Source organism: Silurus meridionalis, chromosome 6 (assembly GCF_014805685.1).
Source record: "Silurus meridionalis isolate SWU-2019-XX chromosome 6, ASM1480568v1, whole genome shotgun sequence".
Classification (NCBI taxonomy): domain Eukaryota; kingdom Metazoa; phylum Chordata; class Actinopteri; order Siluriformes; family Siluridae; genus Silurus; species Silurus meridionalis.
In genome coordinates, this window is record NC_060889.1 from 25,050,963 (window position 1) to 25,070,521 (window position 19,559).

At 40.3% G+C, this 19,559-nt stretch overlaps 1 protein-coding gene across 13 annotated transcripts in view; it reads right to left on the reverse strand.

Annotated features, from left to right (window-relative positions):
* Positions 1 to 19,559, reverse strand: part of LOC124387128 (adhesion G protein-coupled receptor L2-like) — a 139,568-nt gene that overhangs the window by 55,843 nt on the left and 64,166 nt on the right. For 9 of the 13 annotated variants that reach the window (XM_046851255.1, XM_046851258.1, XM_046851260.1 and 6 more), the window contains exons 5-8: positions 16,755 to 16,769; positions 14,719 to 15,519; positions 1,818 to 2,120; positions 208 to 311 (exon numbers count right to left, since the gene is read on the reverse strand). In XM_046851255.1, coding sequence (XP_046707211.1) covers positions 208 to 311; positions 1,818 to 2,120; positions 14,719 to 15,519; positions 16,755 to 16,769 — 1,223 coding nt within the window. The remainder of the gene's footprint in view (positions 1 to 207; positions 312 to 1,817; positions 2,121 to 14,718; positions 15,520 to 16,754; positions 16,770 to 19,559) is intronic. The other 4 variants (XM_046851257.1, XM_046851259.1, XM_046851261.1 and 1 more) reach the window with 1 other exon arrangement.

Here is a 19,559-nt window from a genome sequence, read left to right on the forward strand (position 1 = left end):
TCTGTTATGTCACATGTTATATTGCATTTATGTATAGTGTTGATGGTTTTTATAATTGCGACGTGATAGTGGTGGTATTAAGAGGTGGATTAAGTCAGGTAAGTCCTCAATGAAGGCCCAGGTACCAAATGCACGGCCCACCACTACTGTATGTAATATATAATGCGAGTTGTGGTGTATAAAACATTTTTTTCCCCCGGTACTGACCTTTTGCGCCACCTGTGTGACCCAGTGGGAGGTGCAGTTGCTCAGGTCTGGTCCCTTTGGGTTCCACGTACCACTTGCGGCTGTGCAGAGGTACGAGGCAATACCTGTGCATAGAGAACCAAAATGAAAAGTTGACATGAAAAAGGAAGATAAGTGATGAAGAAAGTTGAAGACTGCAAACCAGAGGTAAAGGTTGATGAGAAGTGATTGGGAACCAATCGGTGAAAAGACAACATGAACAGAGAGGAGGAAAAGAGAACCACACGGCAACCAGGCACCAGGGGTGAAAATTAGTACAAGGAAAAGGTGAAGGGATTAGAGGTAAAAGGAAAAGGTAACTAGAAGGAGAAACAGAACCAAATGCAAAGAAAGAATCAGCAAAGTAATTTAGGTGGAACCGAATGGGAAAGATGGAAAGAGAAAGTGGGAAAATCTGTTGGATGAGGTCCAATGTACCAGAGGAGAACCAGGCAGGAAGAGTTTGGCGAGAATTTAAAAAAGACAGTGGAACGATACAAATGGAAAAGTATAAAATAATGAATATGGAAAGAACCAATTGGAAAAGATTGAAAAATTCAGTTAAGCCAGAACCAGAAAAGGCTGTTGGAAAGTTGGAAGAGAAAATGGAAAGCATCACAGGAAGAGAAACACAAAGGAAGAAAGTGGCACACTAAAGGGAAAAGACTGAGATACCAGGGGTATAAGAAAAAGATCAATACATGGAGAAGCTGATTATAGAAAATCAAAAGGAAAAGAGGTAAAGGAAAAGAGAGAAAGAAGCAGAGGATGATAATGGAATGACCTGGCAGCGAAAGACGAGAGTGTACCATTTGGAGAAAAGTGAGGTACAGAAGTACAGAGCAAGAATCATTAGAATAAATAAGGAAAATTAAAAGAGAATCATTAGGAGAAGCATGAAACAAACGATTGAATGAATCAAGTGAAGATGGTAGAGATTAGGTGATGGTTGAGTGTCTAAGGCTTTCGATCAGAAGGTTGTAAGTTTAAATCCCAGCAATAATTCTAACTGCAATTGCTTTAGGTTGGATAAAAGCCTTAGCCAGATGTTCAAACATAATGCACATGCAGAGAAAACCTGTGGATCATTCACATGTAGAGGAATATATGTAAAGGAACTAAAAGACCTCGAAAGTCGAATCAGAAAAAGAAGATGCAAAGTAACCGGCATAATACTGCAGTCTGTCTGTCCTCATTAATGCCTCAAGGCCATGCTTTCTTTCCCTAAAAACATTTCCAAATGGATCGGGGAAACAAATCAAGCTGTGTAGATGCTCGTCTAATCCACAAACAAGCTGTCACAACACACTAATCACATGACTCCGTACACAAATAAACAGCAAATCACCAGTGCTAAATTAACTCCTAGAGTCCAATGAACTCCGAAGTTAATTTCAGTCTGGGCAGCCAGTTCTAGCCTGGAGGGAAATGAGGATCTGTAGAGATTTTTTTCCCTGTTACCCATACACAAATTGCACACCCACACACATATGGTTCAATCGGAACACAACCTTTCCTTGTTCAGCCTTGCAATGACCTCGATCTAAATCAGTAACCCGATACTGCATACACACATTCACATAAACACACACCTCTGGTTCCTTTGGGACATGGCCGCTCCACAGTGACGCCCCTGTGTGTACGAGGCCAGACAATGTCTCTGATCTCGGTGCTCTCGCAGAAGCGTCTGATGGTGGGCGGAGGCCCGGCGCTGGTAGGATCGACACCCCCGGATTTCTCCAACGGAGGCTCCTTAGCTCCTTTGCTCTGTTTGGGGTCAACAGTGATGGTAGTGTTGGCCAGAATTCGGTGTGTGGAGCTGCTGCTGGTGCTCACGGTAGTGGTAGTTCTTCTGGGGAACGACGTCGACGTGAGCCCGTCTGCGAGCGTGGACACTGCGAGAAGATTTAGCATGGTTAGCTGACAGTGCATTTGCGGAAAAAAAGCTACAAAATATATTGGTGCAACTCAAATTTTAGAAGTTTGATAGACATTCGGAAGCATTTGGTTGCCTTTTATTTAATAAACTACAGATGGTTTGGGATTCTTGTCCTACTCTGATGCTCATCAAGTCAAAAAATATATATATATATATGCAGTACAATATAAAATATTTTTTGATTGACAATGCAATTCTCCCTATGATTCAGGTAATATATTGTGGGAAAATAGAGCACAAATACAATATCTGAGACATACAAAGTATTACCAGTTCCTTCATTATGTAGCTATCCATAAGGCAGCCATTTTCTCATTTTACGTTAAAGCCTTGCATATAAAATGCTAGTTTTACTCACCCAATATAACTCCACCATTGGCTAAGCTTTCTACTTAAACACAGCAAAACTTTAATGCAACCTCGTTTAGTCAATATTACTTCTTTTGCCTAATGGGAAAAAGCCAAGGAAAAAAAATCATACCCAGATAGCAGATAGCTGAGAGATATTTAATTAGCACGTAGCATCTTGCTTTTGTATTTCCGCCACATTTCAATTCAGAAAAGTGCAGTCAGGGACGAAAAAAAAACGATTCCCTCATTATATTATACACTACACCATTTAAGCACTAGGCTCATTATTACGATTTGGACTAATTTATTGAACCCGCAGATTATTTTCAAGTTAATGATGTTTTGATTAAACCCATTCCATTCAAGTGACCAGACAAAATCGCCTAATGACCGTACAGATGGCGGGTTGTCGTTTCCACCAGTGTAACAAAATAAAACAAAAGCAAAACAAAAAAAGAAAAAAAAAACAACAAAAGACCCTCTGGCTTTGCTTCACAAACCCCACTTTGAGCCATGGACATAAAAAACCCATAAAGCTCTTGTCAGACACGAACATCTGGACTCCACTACAGTACGGCAGCGCATTGTGTGCTCCGAGGCTCGTGTGTGATAATGGCTGGTATGAGGTGCACTGTTCGCACTGCTTTCCTGTCAGATCAAGTGATCATTCAAAAATAAAGGGGCTGCCACCTACCCCGAATCCTACCTCCTTTATTTTTTAAACTTATAGCAAAGCGAATGTCCCCAGAAGAATGTTCCCATCTTTCTTTTTTTTCTGCACTTTGGAGTTAATGCCGACTCGTCACTTCGCTTAGGTATCGTCCTCATAGGAGCTGTTTGTTATTCTGCCCAGATTAAATGTCAATGGCAAGAAACAAATCTGAGCCCGACTGCATTTCACTTTTCTCTGACATTAGCTCTATAACCAGTCCTCTCTCTCTCTCTCTCTCTCTCTCTCTTATATCTCTTCATCTTAAATTTTTTTTAAAAAGTGAGTTTGAGTGGGCAACAATGGAGTCTATAGGGAAACTCCTTTGCATTGTACACGAGATAGAAAGAGAATTTCTGATGAAATCGGCGCTTTTTGATTTCGTGCCTACAGCACGGATTCATCAAACATGCCCGTCTTTCAAGGCGAGGAAGAAAAAAATGGCTTCGCGGAGCTAAGTATTAAGCCATGTTCGAGTTCCCTGGTGGATGTATAGTGTGTGAGAGGAGAGAATCGCTTCGATCAGTTCACTAACCCACTTTGCGCGGGGACGATAACGCCAGGAAAAAAGTGTAAATGTGTTTGTGGGTTGGCTGAACGCAAGCGAGGCCACTTGAACGGCTAGAAAAGAGAGCTCGCTATAAACCGCGCCAACACTGGAAAGGGGAGGATTTGTGGCAGGAGAGGAAATATCACATATCTGGCAACCCATCATCGAACACGGATCTCCATTTCCTGCGAGCGAACACACACGCACACCGGGCTGCCTTCCAAGCCACCAATCTGGAACATCTTTTCTTTTGTTTCTTCATTCCGGTAAAATATGCAGTTCATTATTTCCCCGAGTCGCTCCCTCGTTGCACCGAGAAAACCTGAGCAACCTGAGACGGACAAAATAAGCTAGAACCCAACGATCCGAACCCTCTGGGTCACGACACTCTGCTGATTATTTACTGACTTATTCCTGCAATGAAATAAGACAGCTGTGAGAGAACGAGCTGACGTTTCTTACCTCGCTTACACACTCCATCCATTCTCTCGCTCTCCTTGTACACACACGGTATTATCTTTAATAACAGACAGATGCTACAACCATTTTTCATTCTTTAACACTGAAGGACATGTCAGGTTACAGTTTTTTTTTCCTGAATACGACCGAACAGGATTTTCCCCAAAAGTTTCTTCTAGGATTTAACTTAATGCAGCATTCACCGTTTTGTAAAGAGCACAAGAAATCTGTCTAGGAAGCCCCCCCACCCCGAAACCCATTCAAATACCTACTGATAGAGATACAGTATTCAGTCTAGGACTATCTGAATGCCTAAAATTCCTATTTATCTCCTGATTTTCTCTCAGAAATGTTGCGGTATCTTCAAGAACGTTATGCACATCTGGATAGTGTTTTTTATTTTTTGTTCTGACTGTTAAAATGCCACTTTGCCAATGTGTGTTAGGGTTTCTGATAAGTTTCTAGCATTACAGCTAACAGTAGCGTATCATAATCCCCTTTAGTTTAAAACTAAATGAATGGGAGCGATTGGGATATTTTTCATCAGGAATCTGGTTATACCCACTTGTTCTGTAAATAAAAACATGAGGAGGCCAGAGTACTGATTTCCCCCACCTGTAATGTTCTGTCAGGGCCAGAAGTCACATTGAAACCAGAACGTAAAGCGAAAAAAATTAATAAAATGATGGAAGACCACCTCCAGCTCAGTTGCCCAATAAATGATTGATTATCTGATGATTATCTCGCTGAGCTGTCCGTGTGAGTGGGTAAAGATAATAAGCTACTACTGTACTATCATTATTCTGAAATACAGAAAGCCACAAGCACACGATATTTCTGGATTAAACCGAAGACCATTTATAGTTTCATACGAAATGACCTTGCAAAAACACAAAGCCTTGACTTCCTGTGAGGATTGTCGATACTGCAGAAGATGAGGGGTAACATCACTAAACGGCCTGTCAATCAACTGTCGGCCTGTACGTACCACCAGAACACCATTTGATCAAAACACCACCACTGGCAATGGAGCCAATTCCCCAGTGAACTCCCAACCCCCTTCACATTCAGGTAAATAGTCTCCTGAAGCAAAAAAAAACTAACTAAAGGAGTAAAAAGAGGAGAAAAAGAGCAAGAGAGGTAAACAACAAGCTAGCCCGCCTCGCTGTTTCTTCTGACATCTCCCGTCTGGCAGCTCTACAATTTTCTTTTGATTATGCCGACCAATTTCACAGGCGGGCAGAAGAAAGGAACGCTTGGGGGTCGTCCAGCAGCGCTCGCCGGGAAACGAGCCTCAATTAGCTGTCATTTGGGGAGTCAGTGAAGCCACTCGGCGTGTACGAATCAAAAATCAAGGACGTTGTAGTCCATCAGAGGCGACGGCTGTTAACAGTATCATGTGAGGAAACTTTAAAGGCTCTGAGAGCAGAAAATAAACACTGAGGAGAAAGCTCATCGGTGCTTAACAACGAGAACACAAAACACCAAGATCTTCTTAGCACCAAAAGATCTTGCTAAGTTTCTTAGCTTGAAGCAGACGAACTTTTAAGTGAAGCAAACTTCAAGCTTCGCTCGCCCACTTTGTGCGCAGTTCCTTCAGCTCGAGTTTCCAGATGGCTGCCTGCTGAAGGAACGTACAAAAGCTATTAAACGAGCGTAGAAAACACACCAACCATGAGACAACACGATAATAATGGAAGGATCAGCACATGTTTGTTTAGTCTGGATGAACCAAATGATGCCGCAGTTCCTTAAGCAGCTCACAGGCTTCAGCACAAAAGTGGATTTTCCTCTCATGAGGGGAACCAACAAGTCTTTCAAAAAGGAGGCAGAAAATTTCAAAAATTGAGAGAACACTCATATCTTGGAGAGAGGGGTTTTTTTGTTGCTATTTTAAGATGCATTTTGGGAATAAATGAAACGATGCTGAGTGACCCGGATGTGGATCAGTAATTACTGGGTTAATTAAAGATTCTCTGGGGTTTAACTAATACGGATAATTTTTTAAATTATAGTTAAAATAGTAAGAGAAAGACGGGCAAGTGCTGCAATTTTACAGATGTATAAATGTATTAATGAAAAATATTTTAAATTCATATTTTTTTAGAAGATAGCTACCTTTTTAATTTGGAATGAGTGGATGGCCAGGTTAATACTGTGGCCTAAACAGCTAAATACCAACTAACTTTAAAATTATAATCATCTTTATTGCCATGAATTTTGAGTTGCATGAACAAAGAATTTGTGATGGTGTGATGGTGTTATAAAAAGATGGAAAAACTAGGATAAAATAATAAAAAAAATTAAATAACTAAATAATAAATCAATATCAAGGTGGGCATTTCTTTCCATGTTTGTATTTATGAATGTTTTCTTTCTAGACTTTGTGTACAGTTGTACAGTAGTATTAGTTTAAAACCTAGTCAACTTTAGATTGTCTTCGCATTTATTTATTTTTATTTTATTTTATTTGATGAGAAAATCAATTCTAATTTCCTTTTAAATATGTAAATATTTAATTTGTATATATAATCACGTTTTAATTTTCCCATTCTAATAAAAGAAATATAGAAAATCAATCTAAAATTAATTTAAATAAAAAAATGTAATGTTACATACATGGACTTAAAAAGTGTTCTGGGTTTCCTTTCTTTTTTAAAAATTTTATTTAAAAAAAAAATGTCTCGGTTTAGATCGTGTTACACACTAACGCACAATCATGAGCCATTGTTTGCTCTGCTTGTTCGGCCTGTATCAGCGAGCTTTATACAGCCAAACAACACAATGTGACGAAGCCAAATTTAAACTTTTAATGGGATTTAGGTTGCAAGTTGAGCTTCAACTTTTAATAGGTTTCAGGTTCCAGGATTAGATATCATTAAAAGCAAAAGAGCATAAATAGCAGGGGGGGTAACAAAAAAAATAAAAATAAAAATAAAACGTTCTTAAATGTCACGATAGGAATACCAACAGGAACAAAAAAATAACGCTTGCATGCGATTTCCTTATTTGTTTCAATTAAAAAGACATTTTTATTTCGGCTGTCGCGGCTTAACGTATATGCGAAGTGATCTGTAAATATGTGCTGTCATTAGCCTCGAAACACATCTAGCGGTGCGGTAAATAAAAAAGTCCCACGGCGAGGCGATTTATCAGCCTCTCGTCATCCTGCCGATCGATCATGTGACCTAGCGACCAAAGTCATTTATGACTGCTTCCTCGCATATGCTGAGTCTAAATCAAACCGTGATTGAGACAGATGCAGGTTTTATCTCGTGGGGTCTGATTTGTCTTTCCGTGCAAGCTCTCACGGCGAGGAACTGTTCCACCACCTGTCACTCGACAGATTCGTTTTCGACCTCTGCCAACACCTGCCACACATAGACACGCCTTTCTCTGTTAAGAGAAAACGCACCACTTTCTAGCCACCAGCTAATGGCGCACAATAAGAGAGTGTGATAAGCAAGCGAGCTCAAAGTGCAGAATCTCAATCCGGGACTGTTTTTATTCGCCGCCACGCTGCTTGCCTCTCTCGGGCAGAGCACCTTCAGCAAACTTTACATCTTTTTAGCTACAGTTCAGTGACCCAGATTTTCAGCACCCACAGGAGCAAGAAGGCTTAAGCTGAAAATCTGCACCAGTTAAAGAAGCATTTCATTTCGGAAAGAAGAACAAATTCCCGGTGGCCAAGAAATCACAGATCAATACATATTTTCTTCTGAGATATATTAGGGCCTGGATAACAATCAAAACTAAACACAGCAGATGGTTGGAAAAAATGCAAAAAAAATAATACCCAACTAAATGAAGATCGCCACCTAGATAAGTAACTCCTGCACTTTGATTGCAAGTCGTTCTAAACTCTTAGTGACCCGAGAAAGAGCTGTAAAAGCAATCGTTCTACTGAAGATTTATTTTAGTGAAGCAAATTTGGTCGTTACGTAAGCGGCAGCCCCACTCCAGACGACCTGATTTTGTTGAATCACCTCTCACCATGATTACTGCACTCTTAAATGCATGCAGATGGGAATTTGTCTCAGTTTCCGATGCAGACCACCACCCCACCCCCCACCCACCACTCATAAAAGATAATTATAGCCTGAAATACGCTTCTTGCTTCAATTATCGATTTCCAACCCGACTACTACGCTGACGACATACACGCGAGTACAGTGGCGCTAGCATAAAAAAAAAAAGGCGTAAAAAAAAAGAAAAAGAAATGAATCGTGGTACTTAAAAGCCATTTCAACATTGTACAATATTTGTAGGTTGAAAAAAAGAATTTCCAAAACAAATTTGCATGCAATAATTAGAAAAATGGTACAATAATAAATAATGCAAAATTAGAAATCAATAAATAGCAATAAGATATAAATAATGTTCTATTACAAAATGAAAAATTTTATCTTTTAGAAATTGTAACAATTTCGCAATATAAGTATCACATTGTGATATTGGCCCTTAGCTTTGTAACCGTTTTATTTTGTTGAAAAAAAAGATAAAGAAAATAAAGACAATGTCAAAATTATAATGATTTTATGAACCATGAATTGTATTCTATTAACCTTAAGTGTATCCTCAAGAGGAATTAATAATAAGTTCCTCTGGGAGATTCCTTTCCACCAAAAAAACCCAAAAAAACGATAATTTAGCTCGAATTTGTGCAATCTGATGTGGAAAAACGATGATTTGGTGAAATGCGTGTGCGAATAGCCCCAGTTTGCTAAACAGACACTCATTATCCGGCAATCATGTCGTTCTAACAGGTGCTCAGTGATTCGCCACTATTTAAACATAAACCATTAACAGACTGATCCTCTCCCATCACAGGCTCTTAAAAGACACAGGCGGATCGGTGCCAGAGTGTGTTTGGCAAACCCTGATTTACGAGAGCCAAAGCTGCAGCTTATTATCCTCAGCACAGACGCCGTGCCTCTGGTCAAACGAAAAGAGAGTGAAGACAAACGCTGTGTCTGAGAGAGGAGACACAAAGCATGTTTCTTTCTCTTTTTTTAACCCCCACCGTTTGCATTGCATTTCATTTCGACTCCACATGCCTCTGCTGCTCCGGCACCATGGCAACAGACCTCAAGGCTCTCCACTGTGCGATTCCTTTCCCCTCTGGATATCGACCTTTAACCTCGCTAATGACTCTGAATACATGAGTGACACACACCGGCGTGCGCTCGGTTAGCGTTCGTTTAGCGGCAGCGCGTCTCATTTCGCGTTTCATCTCCATGATGGACGCAAACACGACTAGTCGCCTGGGACGCTCGTGCCGAATCCCACTATATCTTTATGGAGCCCCTCGTGACTGCTGAAAGTAATTAATTTTATGCTTTCACTCGTCGACTTGAAGATCAATACTGGCTCTGAGGCAAATCCATTTTCCCTGCATTAATTTGAAAATTGTCCTGGAAATGATTAGCTCACGTGATTATGGCTTTCTAATTCCTTAGGCCAAGGTAATACTTTGCTTGTGCGCTCCATGCAGTTCCTTTCAAATATCACTATGAGGTGTTTAATTCGCTAGTGCTTAACTGTGTTCGCCGCATGTTTTATTGACAGGGCTCCTTTTGCATTTGAAGCCAATAAGAAATAAGACTGGGGCTGTGGTTTTTTTTCCTTCTTCTTTTATATAACGTTATTCACAACTTGTCTTTTCTTTCTCAAACCAAAGCCATGAAGAAACAAACAAATTAACAAAACCGCCAGTCCTAACAATCCTAATATTCAATATTTCTTCATTATAAGTGTTAATTTGGTTAAAAAGACTGTTTCGTCGTATTCATCAACAACGACAGATTGCAAACTGGCACCACTTTTCATTCATTAGCCGAACACAAATCTATTAACAAAATCCTCCTTCTGGAAAAAAAAGTCATATGAAAAGGAAGTGGTCAGACTGTGTTGTGTCTGGAGTTATGTTTAGTATAAAAAAGACGAGTATAAACCATAAAAATATAAATAAACGACTACTTAGTTAGTCGGTCAAACCTTTTTTGCCCGAACATATAAAAAAGATGTAAAAGAGGTAAAAAGTAATACTTTCTGTGGTAAATTTTTTAAAATACAATTATTTTTTCCCCGCTCAGGTCAAAAAGCAAAAACTCTAAACACTTAAAGGATGAGAGTAAACGAAAGATTTACAAAAGAAAAACTAAAAGGTAAAACAGTGCCTAAAAGCTGAAATGCTAACTGATAAAAGCTGCTACTCAAATGGTATCTAGCATGCTAATGACTCTCACACACACACACACACACACACACACACACACACACACATACACATTAGCAAATGTCATTAGCTAAACCGACATTAAAAATACAAAGTGTATGCAGCAGCAGATGGAAAGTGATGGTAAAGTTGAGGTTTATTAGGAAATTCTGCTTCATTCCTAATCCCTCAAATTGTAACTAGCATGCTAATAGCTCATACACAGTAGTGAGTATAGCAGTTTAGTTGCAGCAGCCCGATTATATTGATGGCTAAATTTATTAGCCATATATCTCAATTCTTGAATGGTTTCAGACTGACCTTATATCTTTATAAATACATAAGTAAAGTTAAATGTATTTCATGCATTATTAAAGTAATGTGTTAATGTATAGCATAATATAGCTACAGTACACACTGGTTCACTAGTTCTACTAGCTAGCTAAATCGCTCATATGGTGAATTTCTTGATGTTGTTTAATAATGTGTCATGATTTGACCGCACAAAACCAGATTAATGCCACTGTAAATTCAAAACTTAACCTTGGACCACCCGGATTTTCTAAACAGGATAAAAATGGGGACCCTGGAGCTGTGAGATGGCCTCCTGGTGCACCACTGTTAAACTTCTCAATAGGATCAGTTCACTTATTCCTGAGACACTTTATTTATTGTGAGATGCATTTGTATAACCCTAACATTTAATCCAATTCGTCCTTAATCTCGATATAATACAATTGATGTAAATCTAAGGGATAAGCCAAGCCCATTAAGCATGAAGTTCAGCAAAGTGCAGCACAGGAAAAAAAAATAGTTCATTAGCACGGTTCCTGATATGCAATGCAAAAAGGATCTCAGTACAGCACTGCTAATCCATTTATGCGTGTCTCAGCTGTTCGCAGCCCGGCAGTGTCCAGCGAAACCCGAGATCCAAGAACTCGAGACAACGAGATCCAAGAGCTCGAGCCGCATTCCAAAAGTGTTATGTTGTGTAAAGAGAACTCCTACACCATCGGTTGTGCTTCACGAATGTCAAAAGACATGTGTATTGTGGCACGACTCCAATAATTCCATGCCAAGTTTAACAAGCGCCTCATGCGGCACTGTTATCCAGAGAGCTACAAGTGGCCCCGCATGCTGTGAGCTTGAGAGGCGCTCTTTAATACCGCACCAGGAGATAAAGGCTTCACTCTGGTTCCTGTCGCATATGGGGGGAGAAAGAAAAAAGCTTGTGTTCATATTTTCTTTTTTGTCTTTCTTGAATAAATTATCCTATCTGTGTCAGGTTTCACCCTCAAGGAACATCAGAAATATCAAAGGAAGACCATGATAAGCACCATTTCCTAGACTTGCTGCAAATGGATCACTGTCACTGTTCTGTTGAGGAATGTTCAGCGTCACAGGAACCTAAAGGAACATTTGGGGCTTTACTATGAATATCAAAATGGTATCTGTGTCCTCATGACGGCATCACGTTACAATATTCCTACAATTCGCTTCGTCTTACAAACGCTCTAACAGCCCAGGCTAAGCGTGTAATCTACAGAATCAATCCAGGACTGTTTCTGTGCAACCGCCCTGAGCGCAGCCACGGTGGTAATTTCATTAAAGCGAATCGCAATTTATAACAATGGCCCCTTTCAGCAATACCGGAGTCCACATTAGCGTAGGCCAGCCTAATGGCTATTCATAAATGCATGCAAATACATAAAACATGCGTGTAACCCAAGTTCCGCTTCTTCAAAATGCGGTCGGCGAGGGTTTTTTTTCGGTGTGCTGACACGATCCTGGGACGTAATCACGAACCGAGATGATCTTAATGTCCGACGATCAATCTACTCTTTAAACGTTTGCAATTTCGAGGCACTGTCTCAGCACAATTGCGTCTTCTTTATTTTATTACGTCTCATACCACGAGCGGGAAAAAAATAGACTGTAGCATTTATATTTAACTAGGCGAAGAAGCGTAAGGCACGGTGACCTTGTAAACATTAGCCAATTACTTCCATTTATGCTCCGTGTTATTGACCATCTGTGTAATTGTTCCACAACTTCGAACAAATCTCGTTTACTATTAAGTCTATTCCCTTCGGCAACAGCTCTTCGGAATCATGTACAAAACTGTGCTGCTTACTCTAGACTATTCTCATTGGCATAGCAGAGTTTTGGAAAAGGCATCTAAAGATATAAAGCAATAAATAAAAACTTAAAAGCTGAATATTTCATGCACTTCATTGGAAACGCACCGCAATCGTGACTGTTCTTTGTCATGCTGCTGTGATCACCCGCGGATGGCAATTATGATAATTCTGCTGTTAATCACATTTACATACATGTGAGCGTCAGAGCGACGGCAGGCTGTTTGCATGCATCCGTGGTGAGCCCATTAAAATTCTAGTGTCTGGATCGACTTAATTGCAGCTTGTCAAAGGTTGCTTCAAGACTATATGACTAGATCTACAAGTATGCCCTTTGTATAGCTACTGTTAAGGCAACTGCTAGCAGTAGTACATCTCAAGTAGGTAAGAAGTCGTTTGCTGTGTTGTTGTTTTTTTTAAGAATATGGTGTAAGATTTAGCAGAAAAAGACATAGTCCAGGCAGGAACAGGCTCAGAGACTGGCTGAGAAAATACAACATGAAAGAGAAATCTTTACTTTGGTGTTGCGGTTCTGAGTGAAGCTAACAAATGTTAAATATATCCAGCAACTTACTCAAGACATTTCACCCAAAGGCCAGTGATCAAAGTCCGAATTACAAATGGTCAACTGTTGATTATGTGAATGCTGTGATTAAAACATAGACTTTTCTCCTTAACAAAGGAATTACATGTGTTTTCTAAAATTTGACCAATCAGAGCGACTAGCGTTGGACCAGCAAATGGGAATTAGTAGCTTAGTGGTTAAGGCATTGGACTTTGGATCCTTGAGTTAGGCCCTTAAACCTCACCTGCTCAGTCAATCTGGATAAGGGTGTCTGCCAAAGGCCATAAATGTAAATGCAAAAAGCAAGTTGCTCTGTATATTCTTCTGCCATTACTTATCTACACAACATGTGCCAATCTGTACATTACAACTGCTAATGCTATGTGTCTACAAGGCAAATTAACAAAATAATAGACCAAAAACAATGCCAAAGCTTTGAACAGAAGTTACCTTGCCCTCAGCAAGCATCCCTTGTCCTCAGCAACACCCATTTGTTTTTGCAAGCACAAAATGGTTTCTAAAATCATTTTGTTTCATTCATTCATACTTAGTCTTGAAGACTATCCTGGCAACAATGGGCAGATGGTAGGAATAAGTCCTGGATTGTCAAGGGACAATAATTTGACACAGGACAAGTTGCATGTTATGTACCTTTTATTGCAAGTTTCCCCATTCTACCAAATGCTGCACTGTATGCAAAGAAATGTGGGCACTTTAAGAAAGATAATGTTGTCCCTAGGGTGGATGGACAGCTGTGGGAGGGGTTGCCAGGGGTTTCCGACTCACACTTGAAGGAGTGGTTAAGTAATTAGACCTATTATCCCTCTGATGGAAAAGTGCTGTCTAACACACCTGGCTCCTCTCGACTCTTGAGACGGGAATCGTTCAAATTGAGCCCAATGTAAGATATAGCCCTCGGTATGGAAGGTCTTCACCAGTGGTGATTTGGGAAATCTGTTGGGAGTGAACCATGCTTTTGTCCTTTTGCGCTTGCTGCAGTAATGTTGGATATAGTCCAAATCTGCTTCAGATCGTATTCTCTGATGAGGTGACCATGGCAACGGGTATCATGGGTATCTTTAAAGGGCCGAGGAGGAAGAAGGTCAAATCTAGGCTCATTGAGCATTTGCACGAGATAGCAATAGCATATTTCACATCATGATGCACACGAGTGCAGAGAGAAGGTTAACCGTGTCACGTTCATAATAGATGGGCCAAGGGCCTTGAGATTAGATACTCGATGAGGTCAGAGCCTCTTTATGAGCGAGTCGCTGAGCTTACAGCTCTTTAGCTGGTTTAGCCAGTCTTGCTCATATCAGCAATGAAACTTCCTTTGCATTTTGTATGTGTTTCTAAAGGCTCAACATTTAAACTAGCACCAGAATTGAGCAAGTGGCTGTCATCCTGTTTAGAGAGCTCGGACTGAAAAACTTGCCTGTGCATTGCATTTGCATCACAATACTAAATTAAAGCACGGCCATTTGCAACCTTGCACACTCAAAGTATAATCAGCACAAAAACAAACTATCTGCAATTTCAGACAAAAGCGAGATAATGATTCTTACCTTCATCGGGATCCGGCGGGCCGAACTCCAGCTCGTAGCGCAGGATGTAGAAATTATTCCACACATAGAGCTGGTTGTCTCGAGGGTTGTAATCCACAGCAGCAATGAACTGATAGTTGTTCGGGAAGGGGATGTCGGTATACTCGCCGCGGCCTAGCTTGGTGTTGTAGACGTAGTCGATATGGCTCTTGCTGGCCTCGCTCTCGTTCTCCTCATAGCTGGAGCGCACCACATGCAGCACTCCGCACACCATGAAGGCATCAGAGGCCGAGCGCTTGTCGTACGATGTCTCCCAAGTTGCCTCGAATCGCAACGTGTACGGGTTCAGCTGGCTCACAACGATGCGCCCATTGTTGTGCTCTGTTGCGTAGATTACCCACAATCCCCGCTCATCCACAGCCAGATCAATATCAGTCTTACCTCCCCAGCGGTAAGGCGAAGTGTCATGGTAGTTAGCGTTGGCCACAATGGCCTCGCCACTTTTGATGCGAGTGCGCAGGTCAAACTTGACGATGTTCCTCGTCCGTTCTTTGTTAAAGAAGATGGCACCATCGTAGGCCACGAACCCGGTGCCATCCGCTCGATGAGGCAGCTTGTACGTTGTCATTTGCCTGCCGTTGCGAAAATCCTCAAGCGAGTTGTATTCGATTAGGTTGTCCGTACGATATGGTGTCCAGGGCATGAAATAGATCTTGTCCCCAGCTTGCAGGGGGTCTTTGCACCAAGCTCCCGCTTGCTGCTCAGCCTCAAAGGTAAAAACAGGTTCCCCCACTGCCTTCAAAGTCCCAGGACAAATGAAAACTGAAATGAAAAGCCACGAGAGCAAGAGTTAGAAATGCTTTGTATCGATTTGTTCTTCTTCTAAAAAGATTTTTTTAACTGCAAAAGGTGTGTGTGTGTGTATGTGTGTGTGTGTGTATGTGCGTAAAGCATGTATTACATGAGATTTGAGATCCCAAACTCATTTTGACAATGTGGTGTGCATAGTTGAGTGGAGACTCAACAGGTTCAGTAAGTGCGTGCAGCTGTGATTTGGTATGTTTCGATATGCCCTTGCTCCCTGAGACATCTTAACACAAGTGTAACTGAAATAAAAAAAAGTGAAAGAACTGCAAAGGATGTCCTGTAAATGAAAGGAAACGAGAAAGAGAGATGTAGTTCAGTTCTGGATGTGTTCCCTAAGTAGGCATTCGTTGCTACGTTTCTTTTTAAATCAGCCGGACTTAGCGTCAAATAACTGAGGGTATTGGATTCTAATCATTGGCATGAGAGCCATACCTTCAAATAAAAACACACACATACATGAATCATGTCTGAGGAAAGAACAAACGACACGCATGACACGCAATAAGAGGATGAGGCAGGAAAAGGACAGTGGAGCAGAATGCCAAAGCTTCTTAGGGACAGATAGGATGACAAACAGCAAGAGAGAAAGACAGAGTAGGGATTGAGCTGATAATGGTTGAAAGAGGCCCTGCTGAAGATCTATCTTTGAATTTTGGACGTGCACCCAATGACGTTAAACACTATCAAAGACCTCTCTCTATCATTACCAACCATCTGATGTTCCATGGCAGGTGGTCGGATAAACCAAACAGATAAGCCAAATTTTGGGGGGGAGGGCCTTTAAACGAATCATGGCAAAATATCTCTCGATTTGGCCAAAACATAAAAGGTGATGGACTTTTTTTGCTCCATCTTATAAGTTTCTCCAGGATCTTCAGGTTGAACACCCCAAGACCAAAGCATATCTATAAAAAAAAGGTGATGTGAAGATGTTGATTATGATGGGACATCTCATCCAAACAGCACTCTAATATCATTTGGAGTCAATGAGGCCGAGATCGCTGCGATCTCGAGGATCTAGTTGTAATGTGGGGATAAGGAGCGGAAGAGGAAGAGGATCGGGTTGGGGGAAGAGGCGGGAGCAGGTTGAAAAAAAGGAGGGGGGAGGAAGGGGGTCGGAGGTGGACGGCTCAGAACCATACAAACACACAACAAGGAGCTGAGGACCGAGAACCAGAGCGGCCATTTACCTTTTTGCTCCACTTCTATTGAGCAGTGGAAAAAAAAAAACAGTGGAAAGAAGTGTCAAGGAAGAGAAAGATTAGCATGAGTCATAAAGAAGTTCTACAGGTACAGTACATCTATACGGAGTGAGTCAGAGGATGTAAGAAGACAGAAAGATTTCAATACACGTGAAATCATGTCGTCAAGGACAAAGATCTAGTCACAAAATGCATTTCTCGTACTGCAGCGGTTCCCAAAATGACTTACGGACTGCTCAAGGCTTATTTTGGATAAAAGTCAAAAAAAGACTCTGTACAGGATAAAATTAACACATTAAATGTGTGTGGGTTCTTATTACCCGTTTCAATCGCTGAACGTTTTTGAGCGATATAAAAACCTGCAATGGGATATAGGATATTAGATTTCCTTGCAACCAATTAACATTTGGGAACCCCTGCTATAAACGACTATTGATGTTGCTACATTGGTTCATCCCTATTAACGAAGAAAGAAGGTTAATCGTTAAAGAGAGGAAAGAGTGGAAGACAGGAGACAGAGAAATGAACCGAGAACCAGAAAAAAAGCAAGAAAAAAAAAATAAAAAATACACTGATTATATACGCGTTCTTGAAGGTTTTTAGAGCAGGGCTTGAAGGATGCCTTTTCAACTTGCTGAGTACTTGAAAAAAAAAAGATCACTAGTGTAATTACTTACACCATTAATCTGTGAGAACAAAGAATAAGAACAAAAGAGCACATAGCAGAGGCTATACTGCCTCAAGTTGTAGGTTCTATCCAAAAATTTGTTGTCAATTAACTGCAAACAACTTGACTGCTGAGTAAAAACTAATCCCTGAAGAAAAAAAAAACACCTATTTTTATTATTCATGATCTCATATGCATATAAATAGGCTACAATCCTTCGTTTGTGGAAACGCTGCTATAAACACTGCCTAAAGCAAAAAAAAAAAAAAAACAACCCACTACTGTTGGATAAAATTAGGGAAATGTTGACCAAGGCCATCTCACAACTGCATTAGTCAGAGTCAATAGCGCATCACAGATCACTTGCACATTAATGGAGTATTAATGCTTTCTGTTAACAAAAGCAAATTCATTCCCGGACGGTGGCTTTATTGCAGCGATCAGACAATTGCGCTGATTACATCGAGGAAAAGAGGCATCGCTGCAAATTGCCTTTTGATGTTGGCCTGTGACACGCTCATTACGCCACCTCATAAGGCTTTCAGAAGGCGGCTCGGGGAATCGAACACCAACGCTCAGCAAGTTTCCGCTAAATAGAACCTGTTGTAAAGGCTGAAAAGTCGTCACCTTTAGCGCTAAGTTTACACCAGCAAGCAACAAGTATCTATTGTAGCTCTTTTTTTTTACTATTATTATGTATTACATTAATAAGAATTAACCACTTAAACATTATCCATCACCATGTTTCCCTCACCTAGTGTGTTGATATACATCATTAAATCATTATTAACAAAGTAAAAAAAAAAATCTTATGAAGAAACCTATTGGAATCTGGATGCTTCATGATGGTCTCTACTGGTGTCCAGTACTATGTGATCTACAGGTTGCCAGAGGTGTATGTTGGTTATATTTAACAGAATCAGATATAAAATGCTACTAGTAGATAGATCTATCTATCTAATCTATAATCTCTTTTTATGTCTTTCCATCTGTCTGTGGCTTTCCTCCTTTCTTTCTTTCTTTCTTTCTTTCTTTCTTTCTTTCTTTTCTGGCACTTCTGGAAGATTCTAAACTGCATTTTGTTGCTGCCTACCTGCACTATGCAATTACCTAAAATATCTATCTATCTGTCTGTCTGTCCGTCCGTCCGTCCGTCTATCAATGTCTCTTTCTGTTCTTCTGTTTGTGGCTTGTTTTTTTCTTCTTCTTTTTTTCTTTGTTTCTATCCTTCTTTACTTAATTTTTTTTTTCTTTTTTCTTTGTCAAGACAAAATATTTCTTTTTCCATCCATCCATCCATCCATCCATCCATCCATCCATCCATCCATCCATCCATCCAAAAAATATATAGGTAATTCTAAGTTTCCTCTTTTGTTGGTGTCCCAAAAAAAGAGTAAATAAAAAATATATGCAGGTAGGAACTAATGTTTTGAAAAAGGGAACTGAATTAAAACCTGACCAAAAGATAATATTTCATATTTGTTGCTTTTCTGTCTTTTCAAAAAAAAAAACTATCCGGAAAATACTTGTTGCATTGAAACACTTCGATATAAATAAGAGAAAAGAAGAAGTATTCATTGCTTGTCTTCTTGTTGCTTGCTTGTGTAAACAAACGTATGTTTTAAGGGATCACAAGGATTTTTTGGTTCCAATTGAAAAGCATATTCGGCTCTGAAATCAAGAAACAGCTCCGAAAAATCTTTGATCCATAAATATGCTGCTTTCGTAGCTTCTCCTTTCAAAGATTCCACATGTCCATTGTCAGTTGTTCTCTAAGACCATACACTGTTTTTTTTGTTTTTTTTAATGTACCGTAACATCGTTACATTCTATTGCACTGCCAGACTGCACACACACCAGTACAAGCGTGCAAAAAAAGAACGAGACGCACGTTTCCGTGTCGTCGGCTCGCTGTAAAATCCCAGAGTGTGCGTGGGAGATGAGTCTACGCACTTTTTTAGAAGGCCTGTTTTTTGAGAATGCACGTCTTTTGTACATCAGGCCCCGGCTCTGTTCATAAGCATTCGTGGCAGCACACGCCAAAGAGAAAAGCACTCATTACAGCTTGTGGAAAAAAAAACAACAAAAAAAAGCCTTGACAGGTTCCACATCTTTTTTCTTCTACC